The sequence below is a fragment of the Phycodurus eques genome, chromosome 10 (assembly GCF_024500275.1).
Source record: "Phycodurus eques isolate BA_2022a chromosome 10, UOR_Pequ_1.1, whole genome shotgun sequence".
Classification (NCBI taxonomy): Eukaryota; Metazoa; Chordata; class Actinopteri; order Syngnathiformes; family Syngnathidae; genus Phycodurus; species Phycodurus eques.
In genome coordinates this window covers 12,074,978-12,095,782 of record NC_084534.1, presented here as the reverse complement: position 1 = coordinate 12,095,782, position 20,805 = coordinate 12,074,978, and the positions used below count along the sequence as shown (strand labels likewise).

The following is a 20,805-nucleotide window of genomic DNA, read 5'->3' as shown; positions in this document are numbered from 1 at the left end:
AATGTATTCATTTTTTTTTCTTGGCGGACTTTTCATGAAAACGAAAAGTACAGTATGGGATTCAATGGGGTGGCACGGTGGCCGACTGGTTAGAGCGTCAGCCTCACAGTCCTGAGGACCCGGGTTCAATCCCCGGCCCCGCCTGTGTGGAGTTTGCATGTTCTCCCCGTGCCTGCGTGGGTTTTCTCCGGGCACTCCGGTTTCCTCCCACATCCCAAAAACATGCATTAATTGGAGACTCTAAATTGCCCGTAGGCATGACTGTAAGTGCGAATGGTTGTTTGTTTCTATGTGCCCTCGCGATTGGCTGGCAACCAGTTCAGGGTGTACCCGCCTCCTGCCTGATGATAGCTGGGATAGGCTCCAGCACGCCCGCGACCCTAGTGAGGAGAAGCGGCTCAGAAAATGGATGGGATTCAATGGAGGTGGTTAAATGTGCTGTTTTAAAAAACAAATGCGTACACAAATATGGATGCATTTGGAAATGTTTTAATACAAAACGGTGACCATTAGGATTTATTGTTGAATTTTATACAACATTTTTTTGACATGAGTGTGCACAACGTAAAGTTGAATCTGAGCTCTCGGGGGCGTGTCAGAGGGAAGAGTTCCTCAAACCTCACAACTTGATTTCCTCTTGACAGAAACACCTGACGCGGCGACGGCACTGCTTTCATTCAGTAAGTAAGAGTATTGACAAGTTTTAGTTATTTCTATATGTAAACAGATTTAAATAACTACAGTGCTGTCGGGCGAGCTACGTAGTCTTTTTTTAGGCTTAGGTGCTGGGAAAGGAAAAGCAAAGGGAACGAGATGCAAACAAGGGCAAAGGACTGACCACCAGCGAATTAAAATATAATTAAATCATTAAAGTCCAACTTCTAATGTCTAAACTAATGAGGTGTTTTTTTTATATAAATGTTGATTTAATTAAACGGAAGTTTTAGATTTGTCCGTTTGCATTTGAAAGTGGCGGTGAGTGCTTCCGTTGAAAACGAAACCCAAGATGAACAAGTCCAGAAACATAACACGGTGGATTTTTAGTATTCATCTGATGAGTGATCATAAAGCACTTACTCCCAACTAATATTGACACATTCTTTCGACAATATAAGCTTTAATGAGCAAAAGTCAGCAATACGTATACTGAGCGATTTTCCTGTAGTGTGCATGTGGCGTGTACGGAGTGATTCTTCTCTCGAGGATCTGTTTAAAAAAAAGTATATATATAAAACAAACCGCCCATGGAAGACACTGTTAATATTAAACCTTGTCAATATTTACTACTACATGGTTAATTTTCATATACGGCAATTCGATCGGTAATGGTATAGACACTTTTTACATGGGTAAATGTCTACCATGTTGAAACAACAGCCATGCTTGAAGTCCTATTTCCCAAATGTTACTGATGATTTAACATTATAGGCCAATAAAGAGATTAATTTCCTGGCAGTCCAATGCAAATGTAATATGGACAACAAGATTTATTAAGCTTGAAAGGGGAAAAAAATAAACAATGATAACATTTATTTATGAAGAACAACTTTATTCTATAATAAAACAATCAGCAGTGAACTTAAAGGCTAAACTTTAGTGATTGGTGTTAAAACTTTATTGCATTACACTTTGAACAGCTGACAAAGTCATTGTGTAACTTAGTTTTGCAAACTAGAAATGCATTGATTAAAGATTATCTGACGTCATACATCAGTCAGATCACGAATAAAATTCTGCCACAGCTTTGTTGATAAAACCCATTGACAGAGCAAATGCTGGTGGCCCGTTGAAACACTGTTCTTGCTTAACGGTAAAGACAAATGTAAATAACGGTAAAGCTTCATAGCAACCATGCACAATTTGCGTGTTGCACTTTACACTCTGCAGATACGAGTGCATTATACTCTTGTCTTTATGCAGTCAGAACGATAATGACATGCACAAATTCATACATGCGTCAGAGGTCACTAACACTATTTTTCTGCCTGCTATGGTGTGAATGTGAAATGGCTGCCACAGCTTGGCACTTCAGATCACAGATCCCTTTGGTGTATTACAACAACATAATGAGCCTCCCACCAGTGGCATTAACAGTAATGACAGCTTGAGTGACAAAGAAGGACCATTTGTAAAATAACCAAAAAAAACGAACTCTTAAGACAGGCATTTGTGTTACTTTTCATGGAGAAGGCATATTAAAGGCAAACATGCGTAGCGTCTTCTGAAAATGTTGCAAATCATAAGATTTCATTTGGGATACATCACTGTAAAGACGTTTTGGCCTTAAAATTGTGAAAATATCACTTTAGAACATTATTTTCTTCGAAACAATTATTAAGACAACTGCCAATAATTCAAATAGTCCATCCATCCATCCATTTTTCACACCGCTTATCCCCACCAGCGTCGCGGGCATGCTGGAGCCCATCCCAGCTGTCTTCGGGGGAGAGGCGGGGTACACCCTGAACTGGTCGCCAGCCAATCGCAGGGCACACATAAACAAACAACCATTCGCAGCTACAGGGAATTTAGAGTCTTCAATTAACCTAAAACCGGAGTACCCGGAGAAAACCCACGCAGGCAGAGGGAGAACATGCAAACTCCACACAGGCAGGGCCGGGATTTGAATGCGGGCTCTGTGAGGCAGATGTGCTAACCAGTCGTCCACCGTGCCGCCCAGTTCAAGTAGTCATATCAGTCAAATGAATTGACTTTCAGATGAAATTCAGTGGGATATGTCTTCACTGTTATTGATCATATTATATGAAAATTACCCATATAGCTACTTCCTCCAACTAATATTGACCCAATATTCACTCAAAATCAGAATCAGAGCATCTCTCCACTCTCATCCTCAATTTTTTTCTTCATCAAGTGGAGTCTGTAAAAAAGAAACCAAAAAAAAAAACAATTAAGTTGTTAAAAATCGGTTTGTATACCCCGCTTAACATCTACAGTATAATGATATCCAATATGAGAGCAGTATGATTTTTTTTCTTTCTTTGTTCCTTGGGGCCGCCATTTTTAGATCGTTGCACTCTCGCAAGAGTGCAAATTTGTGAGCATGTAACATTCGCCAGTTACAGCTTATTATGCAGCTTTATTTACAAAGAAAATCATAGAGTTAGTAATTATTCAACTACAAGCAAACAAATATATCTTTAGTTGTGCCAGTGGATTAAAATTAACAAGAAACTGAAGAGACAAGGGTAGTCTGATATTTTTTTCCATGACTGTACATTTAACAGTTTTTATTTTATTAAATAATAATGAAATATATTCTAAATGTTAAAAATTAACTTACCATTTTTTTTAATTAAATGATTTTTTTTATTATTAAAATCAAGTATTTTACATAAGCTAACTTTTTTTTTTCATCTGCTACCTTTCTTTTTTTCCCATCTGCATCTGACTGCATTAAATGTGGCCCTTGAGCCCATCCCTGTTTTTATGGCTTCGGTAGGCCGGCTTGTAACTGGAGTTACAACACAGACTACCCTCCCCTCAACTGCAGGTTCCTGCTAACAATGAGTAGCTGCAAATGGTATCAACAAAGATAAGCAGAGTAGGAGTGGCTATCAGAAAAACAGTGTTAAATCATGCTTTTCCATGTCTGTCTTGCAAGGTCTGACAACATGTCTGCTCTGACAAACCCCGTCATTACAAATCCTGTTGAGGCCTTAGCTTCAGATCTCTGCTGCCCCATCTGCTTACAACTCTACTCGGAGCCTGTGTGTCTGCCCTGCGGTCACATCTACTGCCACACCTGCATTCAAACTCTAGGAGAAGGGCTAGACCATCACTGCTGCCCTGAGTGCCAGGAAGGCTACCAGGGAAGCCAAGCTGTGGTGACCTGCTCCAAAATGTGCAGCATTGTCAAGTCGTACAAAGCTGCCGTGGGTAAAGCCAAGCTGCCTGCATGTGGTGCAGTTGTGGATGAGTGCAAAACAAAATGCCACTTGGACGCAACTAAACAGAGCCCAGTAAGTGAAGGAAATCACTTTAAATCCAAAGAGTTATCTTTGACTAAGTTTCGACTGGCATCTCAAGTCACAGACCTGGCCCTCCAGTTGGAGTTGGCAGAGGATGTGCTGAGGAAGGAGAAGGAGCAGGAATTAGAGTTGACGGGCGCTAATGAGCTGCTGAGAGAAAAGACGTCGGAACATCTGCGGCAGCTCAACGATGAGGTGCTGAAGTACAGCGTGGAGGTGTTGCAGCTGCTGGATGAAGAGCTCTCTCCGGGCGAGGCCAGCGTGAGCCACAGGGTCAGTCAGGCCGCCGGTCTCACCAAGCAGCTGAGACAAGTTCTGCTCAGAGCAGAGTCTCTCCTGACGGAGGGAGTTGAGGCCACATTTGCCAAAGACCTTCAAGACCTGCAACCACGCATTACGGAGATGATGGGAAAAGCCATCGGAGAAGCTGAGGAATGCGTTGACTCAAAAGTCAACCCGCTTCAAGTCATTTCCAAGTTGGAGCACATGAAGGGCGAGCTCAGGGAAAGTCTCTGTGCCATTCATCACTCGCTTCGCAATGCCCTCAACCCGTCTGAGGTGACGTTTGACATCGGGACAGCTCATGCTAACCTCATCCTCTCGGAGGACTTGAAGACTGTGACATTCAGCTCTGTCAGGCAGCTGTACCCGCCTTCTCCCCAAAGATTCACCAGCTTCTTCCAGGTCCTTAGCTCCCAGAGCTTCTCGGAAGGCGACCACCGCTGGGAGGTGGAGCTCGACGGCTCTCCGTGGATTGTGGGCTTGTGCTGCAGCGGGACACTGGAGCGTAGCGGGATTTCCTCGGCGCTGGAAAGCAACCGAAACTCCTGGTGCCTGATGTGGTTCGACAACTTGTTGACAGCCTTCGAGCGGGGTCGCGGCGTGCCGCTCAAGAGGACCACGGTGTCGTGCAGGATCGAGATCAGGCTGAGCTTCATCAGCCACACATTGAGCTTTTACAACATCAGCCCCACCTGCGGAAAGACACTCCTTTCCACATTTGAAGCTAACTTGATTGAGCCTGTGCGCCTGGCTTATAGAATGATCTCAGGTCACCCTAAAGCATGTGTCACCATCTTTTCATAATACCTTTTGGTCGTCGCATCTCTTGCATTTGGTATGTGGGCTTACCTGACATCAACCACCTCTTAGTACCACTATTGTAGCTATTATAGAAACTGTCAATATTATACAAAAATGCAATACAACGGCAACGTGGTGAATTACAGAGGAAAGGTGACAATGGTGGATAAGGAGTACAGGAAGAATTGCGAAGGCGTTAGCAAGTGCTGATGGAGATTGCCTCTGTGTAAACCCACTTGTGAGAGCACACGTGTTTTAATTCATATTTCACATGTTTACTGAGGCACAATCGAGACAATATTACATCCTAAATACTTGAAAAAGTTGATGTGGCAAAATATGTCCCCTTCAGTGGTAACAAGGGAGCAGCAAATGACAATGCCCAGTAATGATTGCAATGAGTTAAGCCAACACTATTTACACCAGCAGCACAGTACCCTAGTATTTAGCACATTTGCTTCACAGTTCTGAGGCTTTGGGGTTCAAATTAGAATGTGCATGTTCTCCCCGTGCTTGTGTGGGTTTTCTCCGGCTACTGTGGCTTCCTTCCATATTCTAAAAACATGCATGCTAGGTTAATTGAAGACCAAGAATGTAAGCGAGTGTAAATGGTTGTTTATGTGCGCTCTGATATTGGCTGGCGAGCAGTTCAGGGTGTACCCCCCACCTTACACCGAGTCAGCTGTGACCTTCATGAGGACAAGTCCAATAGAACATTGGATGATTGTGAAGAGATATTCTCACTAAAGGCGAAGGTAAAGAAAAATAGCTGTAAAATATGTGAGGTGCTGTCAACTCTGTCCAATTTGTCCCCATGCATCACCCCACCTGTATACCTCTACAAAGCATATGAAATCGAGAAAAAAATCATTATGCTGACTTTTGGTTGACACTGTCAGAAAGATATTAATTTAATGGTATGCACTTTTAGTGTGGTTGTAGTTTGCTGTGATGTTAAACTGCACCGCATCATACTGATAGCTTTGTCTATATTTCCACACTTGTGTCGCTAAACGAGGTAATATTGTATTCGAAACAGCTCTCAGTATGATCCATTGCAGTTCTACACGACAGCCTGGTATTCAACTAAATAAAATAATTAACACTAAACATGTTTGTCTCTGTGTTTGACAATTTAATTATTATAATAATTGTTTTCTGTTAGTGTCTTTAAAATACTGTATGAAATAACCTGGCCAGTCGGCACATATGTACATAAACAATATGCACATTGTGGGTTAAGTTGGCAAATGATCAGGCGCTGTAGTCTCTGTTTCTCATATTTTAACTCGGGTAACAGAAAATTGGCTGCTATTGCTTAAAATCTGTTGCTTTGTGCGGAAATGTCATATATGTCAATAAAAAAGTATAAATGTTTAAGTGTCACTAATATCATTTAACTGTATGAAGCAGGGGTGGGCAAAGCATTGCCCGTGGGCCACATACATTGCGCTCCATGCTTTGATCCAGTCCACCAAACGTTTACATTATTAACTGTCTGAAATTTTTTTTTGCATTAATTTAGCTGTTGTTTCCTAAAATTGATTACATTGTTTTTTAAAATTCATTTATGTAATTAAATAACTTGTTAATTTATTTATTATATATAATAAAATCAAAAATAGTGACACACAATTTTACATGTACTGTAAATTTAACGTATTTTATTTAATGACATTTTGTAATTTGTTTTTGTAAACAAAAATTAAAAGAAACAGTAAGATAAAATTGTACATGTACATTTAGTAATACATTTCTATTGTAAATAATTCAATTAAAAATTGACAAACAATTTCACTTGTAATGAAAATATTTTGTTTATATATTTACGTAATCCGTCACGGTGGACGACTGGTTGGCACATCTCCCTCACAGTATCTCCGCCTATGTGGAGTTTGCATGTTCTCCCCGTGCTTGGGTGGGTTTTCTCCGGGCACTCCGGTTTCCTCCCACATGCCCAAAACATACGTGGTAGGTTGATTGACGACTCTTAAATTGCCCGTAGGTGTGAATGGTTGTTTGTTTGTATGTGCCCTGCGATTGGCTGGCGACCAGTTCAGGGTGTACCCCGCCTCCCGCCCGAAGATAGCTGGGATCGGCTCCAGCACGCCCGCGACCCTAGTGAGGAGAAGCGTTACAGAAAATGGATGAATGGATGAAAACAAGAAATCATCAAACAATTTTTGACATGAACACTTAACATTCTTAATTAAATAACTGGTTGGTGAATGGTAATTAAATTAACTATAACTATTGCAATTCCAACATGACAATGAACGATTGTTTTATTGTAAAAATAAACTTAAATATATGTTTTAAGTTTTCTTTAGCTCATTAATGAGTAACCGCGCTGGCGCATACGTCATGTTCTAATCTCGCGAGATGTGCACCGCGAGATTGCAAAATGTCAGTTGACCATCGGTGAATATTATCCACGGAACTCGCCAGAAAAACAAAAACAAACAAAAAAAAACATGTCCAGATATATCCAATAGTTGAGCGAGCTGTCTCGTTTGTAGGGCAGCATGTGAATCATGCACTAAATGATTTGCCACAGCGTTTGCAGGAATTATACAAAGGAACCCGAGTCTTCTGAAAAGGTAAAACAGCGTATTTCGCAGGATTAGCGTCGTTCCGTTTTTATTGTTTTCACTTTTGTTTCGCTACTAACGAAACTTTTAGATACACCAGTAACATCCAGTATTTAAACCCTCGTGTTTATGGCTATGTAATGACTGTTGTAAAGGGCTGTATGTTAGCCACTTTACACAGTACACCAACGATGGCTTACAAGCTAGCTAGTAGCATCGGCTAACAGTTAATATAGTCTGTAAACACGTCTATTAAGTATCGTTGTAAAACTTTGCGAAGGGAGTGAAGATTAATTTTGGTAGTTTTGGTAGCTCATTTTTGTCAACATTACGGGACGTTTACATCGGCAGAGCTCTTGAGGAAGTCGTCGTGTGGTTTGTTTACTCAAGTATAATTCATACACGTTGACATAAATGATACACACCAGAGTCCCACTACTGCCAAATTTCCATTAGTTCCAACCCTCACATGGACACTAGGTTGTTACATAATGTTTGTTTTAAAGCAGACCCTGTGAGAGCAGGTGCCTGCCTGTTACAACACGCAGAAAGTGGGAAACTGTCTGAATGATAGAACGCTTGGTACGTGTGGATTGCTGTGACGTATTAACAAATGTTTCTCTGTTAATTCTTCCCAGAAATAGAATATCTGTCTTGCTATACATTGTGTTGGGGCTCTATAATTTGTTACCCCCCTCAGGCGTAAAACCATGCTAGCCACGGCTGTGGTTAGGTTTGCTCAATACAATGGCAGTGTCACGTCTACACCACCGGAGAATATTTCGACATTTTCCACCTGGCTACCTGATTCCGAAGCCAACATCAGCAAGCCTCACAAGTGTTTACAAATTCTGTATGAGGATGTTGGTGACTCCAGGTAATCAAGTGACTGCCAAGGAGAAAACAAATCCAGACACTGATGGTGCTAATGGTCTTCATGCTTGCCTTTCTAGGGTTCGTTTCTGGGACATTCTTCTCCTCATACCTAATGTGGCCTTCTTTGTTTTCCTGATGTGGAAGCTGCCTTCAGCCAGGGCAAAGATTCGGATCACATCCAGCCCCATCTTTATCACATTTTACCTACTGGTAGGACTCAAAACGCAGCATTTGTACAACAAATGCAACTGTACAGGGTCTCCTTGGCTTATGATACAGTTCAGTTCCTAATATATTTTGGCCAAATACGGGTTTCAAGGTATACTGCGGTTTTAAAACGTTGTAGTTCAAAACCACAAAAACTTTCCATCAGCCATACGAGCTGTATTTTTTATTTTTTGTCATTGGTGCAGGAAAGGTGACATGACCTCAAATCCCCCCGGTTGTTGATGTGAGCAGTCAATGAGTCCTCCGATTTTTCCCTTTGTCGAAGAAGTCAGCTCTTTTGGGAATTTTGCGTACCATGGCTTTGTAGAGGAAGGATACGCAAAACGTGCTTGCAAAGAGTGTCTGCTCGAGGAGCTGATGCTTTTAATAGTATATCACGTTTACGAGCTTGCCACCCATCACTCTTTAACAGAGTCAATGTATTTTTAATTTATTTAAAAAATTGCTGTCTTGAAATGAATGTTTCCATCCAGCGACAAGAGTTAACGTGTCTACAATTGGTGAAATAAACACACAACTTGCTACCGAGGTAGATAACATGGCTAACTAGCATGGCCAACATCAGCCCATTTCCGCTCTGACGTTACTTCACAAATAAAAAAAGAAGTAAGTCCTCATTTTCTGAGAACTCAGTGCTTTTACTATTGCACTACATTTGGATTTATTGAAGAAAATTCATTTTTTAATTTTCTTTTTATATTTACTCTCCATCCATCCATTTTCTGAGCCGCTTATGATGGAACTCTATCTGCGTCCGCCAATACAAGGTTGATGCAATAAAAACAAAATAACAAATATTGAAGCCATAATTTATGGACAATTACGATTATAGAATAATGATTACGTTGTGCAATTGAACATGATGCGGAATTATTTTTATCCTATTACATAATATACTGCAATAACTCCCGTGGTAATGTTCTCAACAAAACTGTGAAAATATGGAAATTCAGACAAATCTTGACAAATTGTTCGAAGTGAATTTCTATAGGTTGGCAGCTCTGGAAATGTCATAATTACAGGAAATACTTGTATGAAAAACATTTTTCGGCCCGAAATATAAAAAAATCTAATGAAAAACAGCAAGTATAGCAGAAACTGAGCGTGCCTTCTTGTGCCATGTGACGCCATGTTCTTACGCCATAACCTCGAAATGTGGTATGTCGGGCCTGGTGTAAACCGAGGACCCCTGTAAGGCATTGTTTTTGTCAACCTTTTAACATTCTTAACTGTAGGATAAGTATAATAACACCAAATGAAACTTAAATCAGGCAGTGTTCTGAAGTTCAGACTTCGAATTTCATCACTGGCCTCCTGTGTGGCATTTGCGTGTTTTCCCTGTGCTTAAGTGGGTTTGCTCTGGGTACTCCTGCTTCCTCCCAAATGCTTTTTTAGGTGAATTGAAGACTATAAGCTGTCCATAGGTGTGAATGGTTGTTTGTATACTGTATGTACCCTGCGTATAGCTAGCGACCCGACCCCGCCTCTTACCCAAAATCAGCTGGGATAGGCTCCAGCTCACCTGCAACCGAATGAGGACAAGCGTTTGAAAATTTAATGATAGAAACTCGGGATGCGCGATTACTCGAAATTTAATCGTATTTTCAATTTTGTCTTCTAACGATCATAACAAATGTTATAATTGAAGAAAAATTATTAATGTGGAGCGGCGCGTTTTGTGTATGTTTCTCTGTTGCAAACGCACCCCGCGTTGCTTGTAGCAAGCGTGTGACGCATGTTCTTCAGCCTTCCCTGAACGTGCTTTCAGTTGTTTATGGACACTCCAGTTGGCGTTTACTGTAAAACTAAACGCACAACAAAAATAATTACTCACATTGACTATTTAAATACGACACGCATCATTTTCAAAATTGCCAGCTTATGCTATCAGTCAGTGGAAAACCCTATTGACGGGCTAGCTAACATTAGCATTAGATCATGGGAGTGATTTACCTTCAAATAACGAATATTTACACACTGTCTGTATGTGTTATAGTAACACATACAGACAGACATGGACATATACTGTGCCACCCGAAGGTATTCACACCCCTTCACTTTTTCCACATTTTGCTAAGTTACAGACTTATTCTAAAACTGATTTGAGTCTAGTTTTCTTTAAAAAAAAAAAATCTATATAAAATATCTTATAATGACAAAGTAAAAACATATTTTCTGATATTTGTGTAAATTTATAAAAAAGGAAACAGTCAAACATAATAGGTACTTAAGTATTCACACCCTTGGTTTAATATTTTGTTGTAGCACCTTTGCCAGCAATCACAGCCTCAAGTCTTCTTGGGTATGTCTCTATGAGCTTGGCACACCTATTTTGGGGCGTTTTCTCCCATTCTTCTCTGCAGATCCTCTCAAGGTCAGTTGGGTTGGATGGGCAGCGTCGGTACCACGAACGGTTGGACGTAAACATGCCGCCGTTCTGTCGAATCATGCTCTAAAGTTTTGGTATGGGTGAAGTAATTTAATTAAAAATAAAGTAATTTAATTACAGTAAGTTAGCACCCATTATTTCTGTCATGTAATGTTGGTTTGACCTGACTGATTAGAATACACGATCTGACTGGAGCAGTGATTTCCAACCTTTATGGAGCCAAGGAACATATTTTAAAATTGAAAAATGTCACGGCACACCAACAAACAAAAATGTCACAAAAAGTGGATACATTAATTACTGTATTTACTTCCTGCCATCTAATAGAAGACAATTAATTTGTTCCGTCTTTCACTATGCCTCACTGGCATAAATAGAGGAACAAAGATACATTATCTATTATAAAAATATTTTTTTGAGCAATTAAGTACACAAGTATATACAGTAAATGAACAGGTCATTTAAATAGACACATTCCTCCATCTTGTGATCGGATCAGTGATCGGTTATCGTTTTTTTTTAAACTTGCTGGTCAGTGATCGGCCCCAACAATCTTGATCGTGTAAAGCCTACATATTATTATATTACTTGTTACTCATTTATTTTCTGGTTGTTCTATGAAGTTATATTTAAAGTAGAATTTTGGTAGTTAAATAAATTCTAAGTTTTGTAATCAATGAATAATTGTCATTTCAATAGCAATCAAAATAATCGTGATTATTACTTTTTCCATAATCGCCCACCTCAAATAGAAACCAAGATAAAATGAAACCACTCACCATTTGAAGATGCATGGTACACATAGCAGAGAAGGAACAGGAAACAGTTAGCTTCTCTGGTCTTTCTGCTTTCAGCTAAGTGCCATCTGTTAGCATCTGATGATAAAATTGATTTGTCTTTATTAATTTATGTCTAATTTTATTGCTTACACTTCAATGAGCAGCCAGACCCTTTCTTATGTCACAGTAAGCTCCATTTATGGTTATGTGACTATCCTTACACATCTCATCTATCATTACACAAGAACAGCACAACTTGTGCGTTTGATTTTGGAGTCCGCTGTACTTTGTTCACCACACTCTCTTTATTGCTTAAACGGTAAATGTGCTTTATATTTTATTAGTCCATAGAAGGCTGGATCTGATCGTAAAATTAATCAAGCAAGTGAAATTATTTTACATTGGCCGCTGTCATTCATTATATTCATAGATATTATATCCATTGATGTTCTTCTTGGCGTATAATACTGCATGAAGGACATAAGACATATGCCTTTTAATGCCTTAAAAGGTCACGTGATGTTTATTATTCTACAGCACATTGTTCTTTGCTTACTGTCAGCATTTTTCCGGTTTTCTAACAAGTTGTTGTGTATGTTTCAGGTATTTGTTGTAGCAGCAGTCGGAATCACCCGGGCCATTGTATCAATGACTGTTAGTGCATCCAGCTCTGCTACCATCATCGACAAAGTAAGGAGGGGAAAATAAAATAACGTATTTCCTCAAATAGTTGCCAGTCAAAAAGATATTGCTTTTGTCTGCTTCACGTCTCCTTCATTTCCCTCGTGAAAAATATGTAGTGCCACTTGGTAGCTGAAATTACTTTTACTTTGACTGATAGACCCATGTTGTGCAGTAAGCACCTATGCCACAGCAGACTGGTGGCATCTGTAAAGCTGAAGTTCTCAGTGGTTGGAACTGAGTTGCACACAAAGTTTTTAGTGGGAATTTATTCCATGTATGATTAGATTACATATGTTGTATTTTATATTGTTTTAATTTAGTATCGTCATTTGTGGGAAAATGTAAAAAAAATACAATAATAATAATAATACCCACAAATAAAGACCCCCATTTACCATAATTTCTCGTGTATAATCCGCCTTTTTCCCCATAAAAATTGCCAAGAGTCAATAGTGCGCATTATATATAGGTATAGGGGCAAATGGAAAAAGACTTTCACATTTCTATATGTATGCCACCATCTAGTGGTTATGAAAAAGCTGTACACGTTCATTCCAAAATGCCATACTACCACCACCTAGTAGTTATAAAAAAACAAAAGTGTAGCCTACACGTTCATTCCAATATGACAGGGTTACGTATGACTGCATATATGTACAGTTACGCTCATAAATTTGCATACCCTGGCAAAATACTGTTTTTTTTTTTTTTTTTATAAATATGACTGACTGAACAACAGCCATCATTAATTTCTTTATGGTTGTTTTGTTTAATGATAATGCTTTTCTGAAATGCTTAATTTGAATCCCATTCAAATAAAATTAAATGTTTCGCCTGGTCCTTCGTTTTCTTTAAAGAATTGTGCCCATCTTACAAATTCTGTAATCAAACATGAGCACAACTGTGTGTTTTCTAATTTAATAAATAAAAGTAGGGCTGTTAATTTCAAAATAAGAGCAAGTAAATTAAAAAAGGATGACGTGTTCAAATAAAGTGCTTAACTTCAGAATAATTCTTTGAAAAAAAATAACAAAATACACATAATACTTCATGTTTCGATCATATGTGTAGAAGCAAAATCATGCATTGTAAAAGTGCATTATACATAGGTAGAAGGGTTTTCCAGAATTTTGAGGTCAACTTTGGGGGTGCGTATTATACATGGGTGCGCATTATACACGAGAAATTACGGTAAATCTTGTATCCCTAATCTGATTTGTGACTGCAGTAGAGTAAATGTATGTAAATTATAAAAAATATGATCCATCCATCCATTTTCTGAGCCGCTTCTCCTCACTAGGGTCGCAGGCATGCTGGAGCCTTTCCCAGCTATCATCGGGCAGGAGGCGGGGCACACCCTGAACTGGTTGCCAGCCAATCGCAGGGCACTTACAAACAAACAACCATTCACACTCACATTCACACCTACGGACAATTTAGAGTTGTCAATTAACCTACCATGCATGTTTTTGGGATGTGGGAGGAAACTGGAGTGCCCGGTGAAAACCCACGCAGGCACAAATTATTATAATATTTATTACAATAATGTAAATTATTTCGATGAAGTGTCATTATTTACAAAAACATTTAATAAAAATGTATCTTGTTATTATAGAAACAATTTGTCATGAAAAAAAATCCTTTGAATTCCATAATCATAACTATTGCCTGGTGCTTTCAACAGTAAATAAATTTAAAAAAAAAAATTCTGTCAGTGTTAATCTAGAATTTTTTTGACCAATATTGTTGTATAAATAGCGATGAGATTGAGTTGAACATTGCAACATTTTTTTTTTTCTGAGCCGACACAGTGATGGTGGTGGATCGTGTAAAAATTTTCAGCAGCTGCCACATTATACACATTCGCTTGTTTTAAGGAATATTGGCCAGAGGGCCTGATCTGAGCATCAGTATGACTTCGCAAGGCTGCTGCATAAAAGAGAAAAGATATGGTGACATTGTTCACATACCAGATATCTACTGTATCTATGTACACAGATGGACACACTGAAATTGTTTCACTAAAAAACAAAGGGTTAGGTAACGCTTAAGAATATGAGTTCAGCTGTACTGTTATGCACATGTTTTTTGTCAGTGAGAACATAGTTGTTTTACCACAGTGGATTCCCCTGATCTCTGTTGCCTCTCTCTTTTTTCATAGGTATTATGGGAAATCACCCGCTTCTTCTTACTGGCCATTGAACTCAGTGTTGTCATTCTGGGACTGGCTTTTGGTTAGTTTGGTCAATATTTTCACATTGCATTTTACATATTTTATTTTTTTTGACACCATAGTGGTGGGGGCTTTCTTCATTACAAATGCTAAAATGTAATTTTCTGTTTCTTGTGACTCATTTTGCATTTATTAGGTCACCTGGAGAGTAATTCAAGTATAAAGCGGGTGCTGGCTATCACTGCTGTGCTTGCACTGGCATACTCCATCACACAGGTAATTTCAGATGACAAACACTGACATCATCATATAATATATATACAATTTTCAGTGGAACATCTAAAAATTAGAACATTTAAAATACAAATTTTGTTATCGACCTCTCTTAACAATAATACACGTGTTACAATATGTGTTTCACGGTAAAGTGTAAAAAGGATAAAATACTGACTAAAGCAGGTGTGGGTAAACATTTGTGCTAATGGGCCTCAGATGAGCCTGGTCATTCATAGATGTAGTAAAAAAAAAAAACGTCTGTAAAATATTGATTCAATCTCATTTTTAGTTTTAGTTAATTATAATTCATTTTTTAATAAAATAAAATATTTAATATGTAAAATTGTTGACTTAATTGTATTTGAAATAAATATTATGAAATGCATTAATTAAAAAATAATACATTTTAATTAACCCATTGTCAGAACAAATTGATAAATTAATGCAACAAATATTGCAGGCTCGATTGAAGAGCACAGCAGGCCGTATGTGGCCGGCCCCGTTTTAGCACTTCACATTAATGGTGACTGACAGAGCCATTATTGATGTGAAGTTGTCTGAAGTTGAGTTTCAGATGTCTGTCACAAGTGTAAAAAGAAGTTAACCACTGTAATCCAATGCTATATATGTGAGCATGCTTCCTCCACTTAACTTTTCTTTGTTGACACCCTTTGTTGATTCTGGTTCTGTGTGGCAAAAAAAGAAAAAGCCAAATGTAAAGTAATCCCTCAATGCTCACTTAGCTGTGAGGTATGCTAACATCTTACCCAACAGCAGTTCTGATTATGAAGCAATGTGTGACTTTGACATTTGTCAGATTCTGAATTGTACAACCTTAAGGGCACTCGACTTTAGAAGTTCTGATATGTAATGATAGTATAATTTAGCTTTTCCTCCCATCAAATGTATTTAAAAATTTATCCACTGTAGGGCACTTTAGAGATCCTATACCCGGACAGTCACCTGTCCGCTGAGGACTTCAACATCTACGGACATGGAGGGCGACACTTCTGGTTGGCCAGCTCCTGCTTCTTCTTCTTGGTTAGTAATCAGTAGAAACAGAAGAAAAAATACATACAGTATAAACATTACTCATCACCCTACATGTCTAACACTTATCTGGTAATGTCTTTCCTAGGTGTACTCTCTGATTGTGATCTTGCCCAAAACTCCAGTGAGGGAGAGGATATCTCTGCCATGTAAGTTCGAAAAAAGCAGCTCTGTTTACAGGAGCGGGAGATCAGACGAAACAATATATATTTAGATAAATTATTTCTACATGAATCCCTTGCAATCCTGAGCATTAAATTCACAAGTGTTATGTATTTTGTAAGAACATGTAATAATAATATGTAATTAAATAATATGTTGGAATAATACGTTGGATTGCAAAGTGCTTCCATGAGCTGGTGCAAGTAGTCCATAGAACTGAAGAAAGGGCAGTACTGGGGCAGTAACAGTGTGTATCAGAATTATCTTTATTTGCCAAGTATGTCCAAAAAACACACAAGGAATTTGTCTCCGGTAATTGGAGCTGCTCGAGTACGACAACAGACAGTCAATTGACAGAGAACACTTTTCATCAACTTTTGTTTCATCTCTTATATGCAGCTAAGAGGAGTTTCTATGTGTATGCTGCCATCCTGTCCTTATTGAACTTCATCCAGGGCCTGGGCAGTGCCCTTCTATGTGCAGGAGTTGCAGAGGGACTGTGGTCAGTATAATACGTGTATATTACATAGATTTTTAAGACATGCATATTCGACTTGGTGGCGCGTGTCACCTGTGTAACATTAAGAATAGGGTTGGGCATCGAGAACCGATTGGAACCAGGACTAGCGTTCCGGTTCTCCTGGATTCGTTGAAATTAAAAAATTTCGGTTTCCGGTTTCAATGCCTAGTCCGCTGACCCCGAAGAAAAAGAAGTGGCAAAAACCAACGAAAAAGAACGTGCATGAAGACGTCCTAGTGCCCAATGGTGGCGAAGCAAAGTGTTTTAACTTTGTTTAAAAATAATGACCAGTCGCCTCAATACAACACTTAAAATAAGATTATATTGTGCAAAGGAGGCTTTCACAATGTTTAGCGTCTGAGGCGCTCCGAGGCTCAGCCTACACTGCGCAGAGCAATTGGGTGAGCACCCATAAAGACAATAAAATTATTTTTACACATGAAGACAGTATTGTTGGGAACGATAAACCAATGGGGCCGGATATCCGTTCTTAAAGCTGAGAGATACGACTGTATCGGTAGCAGACTCATAATCGATAAAAAAATCCGCTAGGAATCCTTAGATACATCGGTTGTAGGACTGTGGATCGGGTATCGCGAGGCTAGCAATTGGTTGCATGAAGCTTTACAGTTTTCATCTCTTAAAACAAACGCGAGAGCTCTCGCACCATGCACTGCTGACGTAACATTATGCTTACAACCAAAAACAGCAGGGGCACTCACGACACTACTAGTGTAACTACCTATCTCAACATCAAATAGTTTTTTGGCAGTTAAGCTACTTTTCGTGATCACAGCGATTGTGCAGTGGCCTAGCTTGAATGGCACCGTGTGCTCTTAACTGTTTGTTTGTGCAGGTTATTTATAAAATAAATTGTTGTGGTCTATTTCAATAATTCATTTCCATCCGTCTGTTTTCCGTGCCACTTATCCCGGTTAAGTCAGTCAAATCAAGGTTATTTCTATATCAACAAATGTTAACTATCCCATTGTTTCCGCACGAAGTCGTATCACTCCCATACTGAACTGAACCGAATCGTATCGTTCTGCCCTTAAAGATATTGTTTTTGAATCAAATTGTAACCTGTGTATCCATAAATATTGAATCGGCCTCATGCCAGAGATTCCCGACCCTAGAAGGCAGTGCCGTATTTTCACAACCATAGGGCGCACCGTATTAAAAGGCGCAGTCTATTTCTGTATTTAACACATACAATAAGGCTTTCGCCGCGAGTTGGTGGCTTATTACCGTAATGCCTAGTATGAACAAAATTAGGGGCAGCTGGCTTGATTGCTACTTTACGAGTGGAGGCTGGCTTGACCGGCGCTATATACCTACTGGGGGCGTGCCTTTAGCGTCCTCCTTCATGCGCACCCTTCCCTCTTTATGTCCGCATGCTGTCCTCAGCCACGTTCCCTTTTCCTCTGTATGTGCAGCGTGTCGGCAGGAAATGCTCCCAGTCAGTCAAGCGGAGCGCTCATCACACAACATTATTTATAGATTTTGGAACTCTGTGCACACATAAAGGCGCCGCATTATAAGGCGCCCCGTCCATTTTGGAGAAAATTTACGACTTTTAAGTGCGCCTTATGGTCGTGAAAATACGGTACTTCAAATATGTGCTTCATGGACACAGAACAGCTTTTTCACAGGCACATTTTCAGAAATGTGGAAAAAAAATAAAATAAATTGGTCGTTTAATGTCACACACGTTTCATTCAGCAAATACAGTCCTGCTCACCATTATTTGCACCCCTTCATTTTTTGCATAACCTGCAGAATATCTTCAGAAATAAATGGAAATGTACCAAACTTTTATCATCCGGAAAAATGTTGTTTCACTTGATTCATTTTCTTCAGGAGCTATTTCACATTTAGTACTTAAACTTCATGGATGCTGTTAATGGTGAGCACGACTGTATATGTCTCCTGTTGGTACTACATGCACAACGTGAAATCCCAGCTCTTCATTTCTTTTTTGATCCAGCTGTGTGGATGTCACCACCTTCCTCTACTTCTCTGCTTTCGCGCCACTTATCTACATCACATTCCTCAAAGGATTTTTTGGGTATGTAAGAAGAATCTGTACAGATCAAAAGTGCTCTGAAGACTATGTAACCGTAAATCATTTTCACACTTTTATGTCTGTCGCATCTCCCCTGCAGCTCAGAACCCAAGATCCTGTTCTCCTACAAGTCACAGGTGGACGAGGCAGATGAAAGCGACGTCAACCTTCCACCGACTGTTGCGTCAACCCTTGGTCGCAGGGAGCCCACTGACCAGGGCCTGTATTATTCCTCCACCCAATTTGACGGTGCCAGTCCCAGTAGTACAGGAATAGTTGGAGCGTATCTAGACGACATTGCTTCTGTACCCTATGGATCCAGCAGCATCAACAGCATTGAAGCTGATCGTCGGAGGCCCATTAATGTCTAATTCTGTCGTTGTGGTGGTGTCATGCATTTGGACTTAAATGTCTGTAAGTGGTGTGAAGAGTCAAATGTAACTATGGTCTTTCAATGAGACCAGAGCAGGATAGCTATGGATGAAGATGTAAGGAGGGACATTTTTCTATCCATTTATTTTGAAGACCGTGACTCTGACAGACTTTTTTTGTTTTTGTTTAACACTGTTGCCAGTGTGCCCAGCTGCTGCAGCTCCTTGTTCAAGCTGACTTTTTCAGATCTTCTTTCATTCCGCTTTTCTTCAGCAATTGCTTTGTCCTCAGTGAGGAAGATTTCATCATTAAAACAGTGAAAAGTCATAACATTATTTCAGAGACACTGAGTATCATTTGTACATTCCCACTGAAACGTTTCAGTAAATTTCTTTGCTTCCATGTATTGGTTGTATGTCCTAAACTGTCATGTCTCAATATACACAGCAGTGTTGTGTGCTTTTGTGACTGCTATGGTTTTCCTTTTGAACTAATTGCTGTTTTGTTAACAAATGAAAGTGTTGTGTATTGCTGTGTAAAAAGAAAGTGGATTGAGAATAACATTTTCTGTGGTTCAATTTAGAGCACCTTGACTGTCTACTGACAAACAACCATGGTCTTATCCTTTTTTGTTCTGTTTATTGTGGTATATTTTTGTTCTGTTTATTGTGGGATATGGCAGTCCTACTCCTGGACACATTGTCTAGGAATCTAATGAAAGTATCGGTATGAGTCATTTGAACAGCTTCAAGAGATGAAGAGGATCATGGATGGCTAATCCATGATCCTCTTCATCTGAGCTGGAAATGGCTCAACTGCAGTTTTTTAGTCAAGAGCAAAAGCTGCCTCGTATTTGTTTTTCACCTTTCATTGATGGTTGTGCGAGTGCTTGGAAATCCATTGGAATAGATGTGAAAGGATCTCTGAATTAAAACTACAAAGTGTTCACTGTGCTAACCTGTATGCTGAAAACTGCAAGGTTACGTTTGAATCTATTTCTTAGCTGATGCAATGTTTTCTATTCAAAATGGTTTGAATAATGCTTGACTGGAGTATCTGCTCTATCATTACACAGATTATCTCTAAAATGCTTAAAATTGGATTCCATGGATCGTAAAATATCAATTGCTCTGTCAAATTACACAATGCTATATAAAGAAAAAAAGATCTATGGGTTAATTAATTTTTCATCTATTCATGTTTCTTTAATATCTGGACATTTTAGTTAGATAAAATGAAACTACTTAACATGCCAAAAATCATTAAAAAAAAAAAGCAACAAAAAAACTCAATATTAAAATGCAATAATGTGGAAATACACAGTTCATATTGTGTAGTAACATGTATTGATCGAAGCTTTGCCTTTCCCTTCATACAGGCGACTCTTAATAAACTTGGATATTATGAAAACATTATTTCAGTAGTTCAGCTCAAAAAGTGAGTGTACATTCACGACACTCAGTGAATTTTTTCATATTTTAAAATAAAATGTGGTTTATAGTTTACAGCTAGCGAAAACCCCAATTTACCATCACAAAAAAATCACAATATTACATACGAAACAA

General features: G+C 39.1%; 2 protein-coding genes across 4 annotated transcripts; both read left to right on the top strand.

Moving 5' to 3' along the window:
• The first annotated feature begins 253 nt into the window (after positions 1-253).
• On the top strand, positions 254-20,503 carry tpra1 (transmembrane protein, adipocyte asscociated 1). Of its 3 annotated transcripts, none has more exons than XM_061687448.1 (11): positions 254-680; positions 8,367-8,543; positions 8,620-8,752; positions 12,542-12,628; positions 14,784-14,856; positions 14,992-15,071; positions 16,002-16,112; positions 16,210-16,270; positions 16,683-16,785; positions 18,791-18,871; positions 18,969-20,502. In XM_061687448.1, exons 2-11 carry the CDS (start codon positions 8,377-8,379, stop codon positions 19,237-19,239), a joined length of 1,167 nt encoding a protein of 388 aa, XP_061543432.1. In that variant the 5' UTR covers positions 254-680; positions 8,367-8,376; the 3' UTR covers positions 19,240-20,502. The 3 variants fall into 3 exon arrangements, with proteins under 3 accessions (XP_061543432.1, XP_061543433.1, XP_061543431.1); XM_061687447.1 differs by lacking the exon at positions 254-680 and adding an exon at positions 7,445-7,675; XM_061687449.1 differs by lacking the exon at positions 8,367-8,543 and having other exon boundaries at positions 255-680; positions 18,969-20,503.
• trim107 (tripartite motif containing 107) lies at positions 3,382-6,549 on the top strand. The gene is made up of 2 exons (XM_061687446.1): positions 3,382-3,544; positions 3,626-6,549. Exons 1-2 carry the CDS (start codon positions 3,528-3,530, stop codon positions 5,076-5,078), a joined length of 1,470 nt encoding a protein of 489 aa, XP_061543430.1. The 5' UTR covers positions 3,382-3,527; the 3' UTR covers positions 5,079-6,549.
• Positions 20,504-20,805: the final 302 nt, after the last annotated feature.

Coding starts and splice junctions, on each gene's coding strand:
- tpra1 (XM_061687448.1), top strand. CDS start 8,377: ATGCTAGCCACGGCTGTGGTTAGGTTTGCTCAATACAATGGCAGTGTC. Junction 8,753..12,541: donor TTATCACATTTTACCTACTG/GTAGGACTCAAA, acceptor TGTATGTTTCAG/GTATTTGTTGTAGCAGCAGT. Junction 14,857..14,991: donor CATTCTGGGACTGGCTTTTG/GTTAGTTTGGTC, acceptor TGCATTTATTAG/GTCACCTGGAGAGTAATTCA.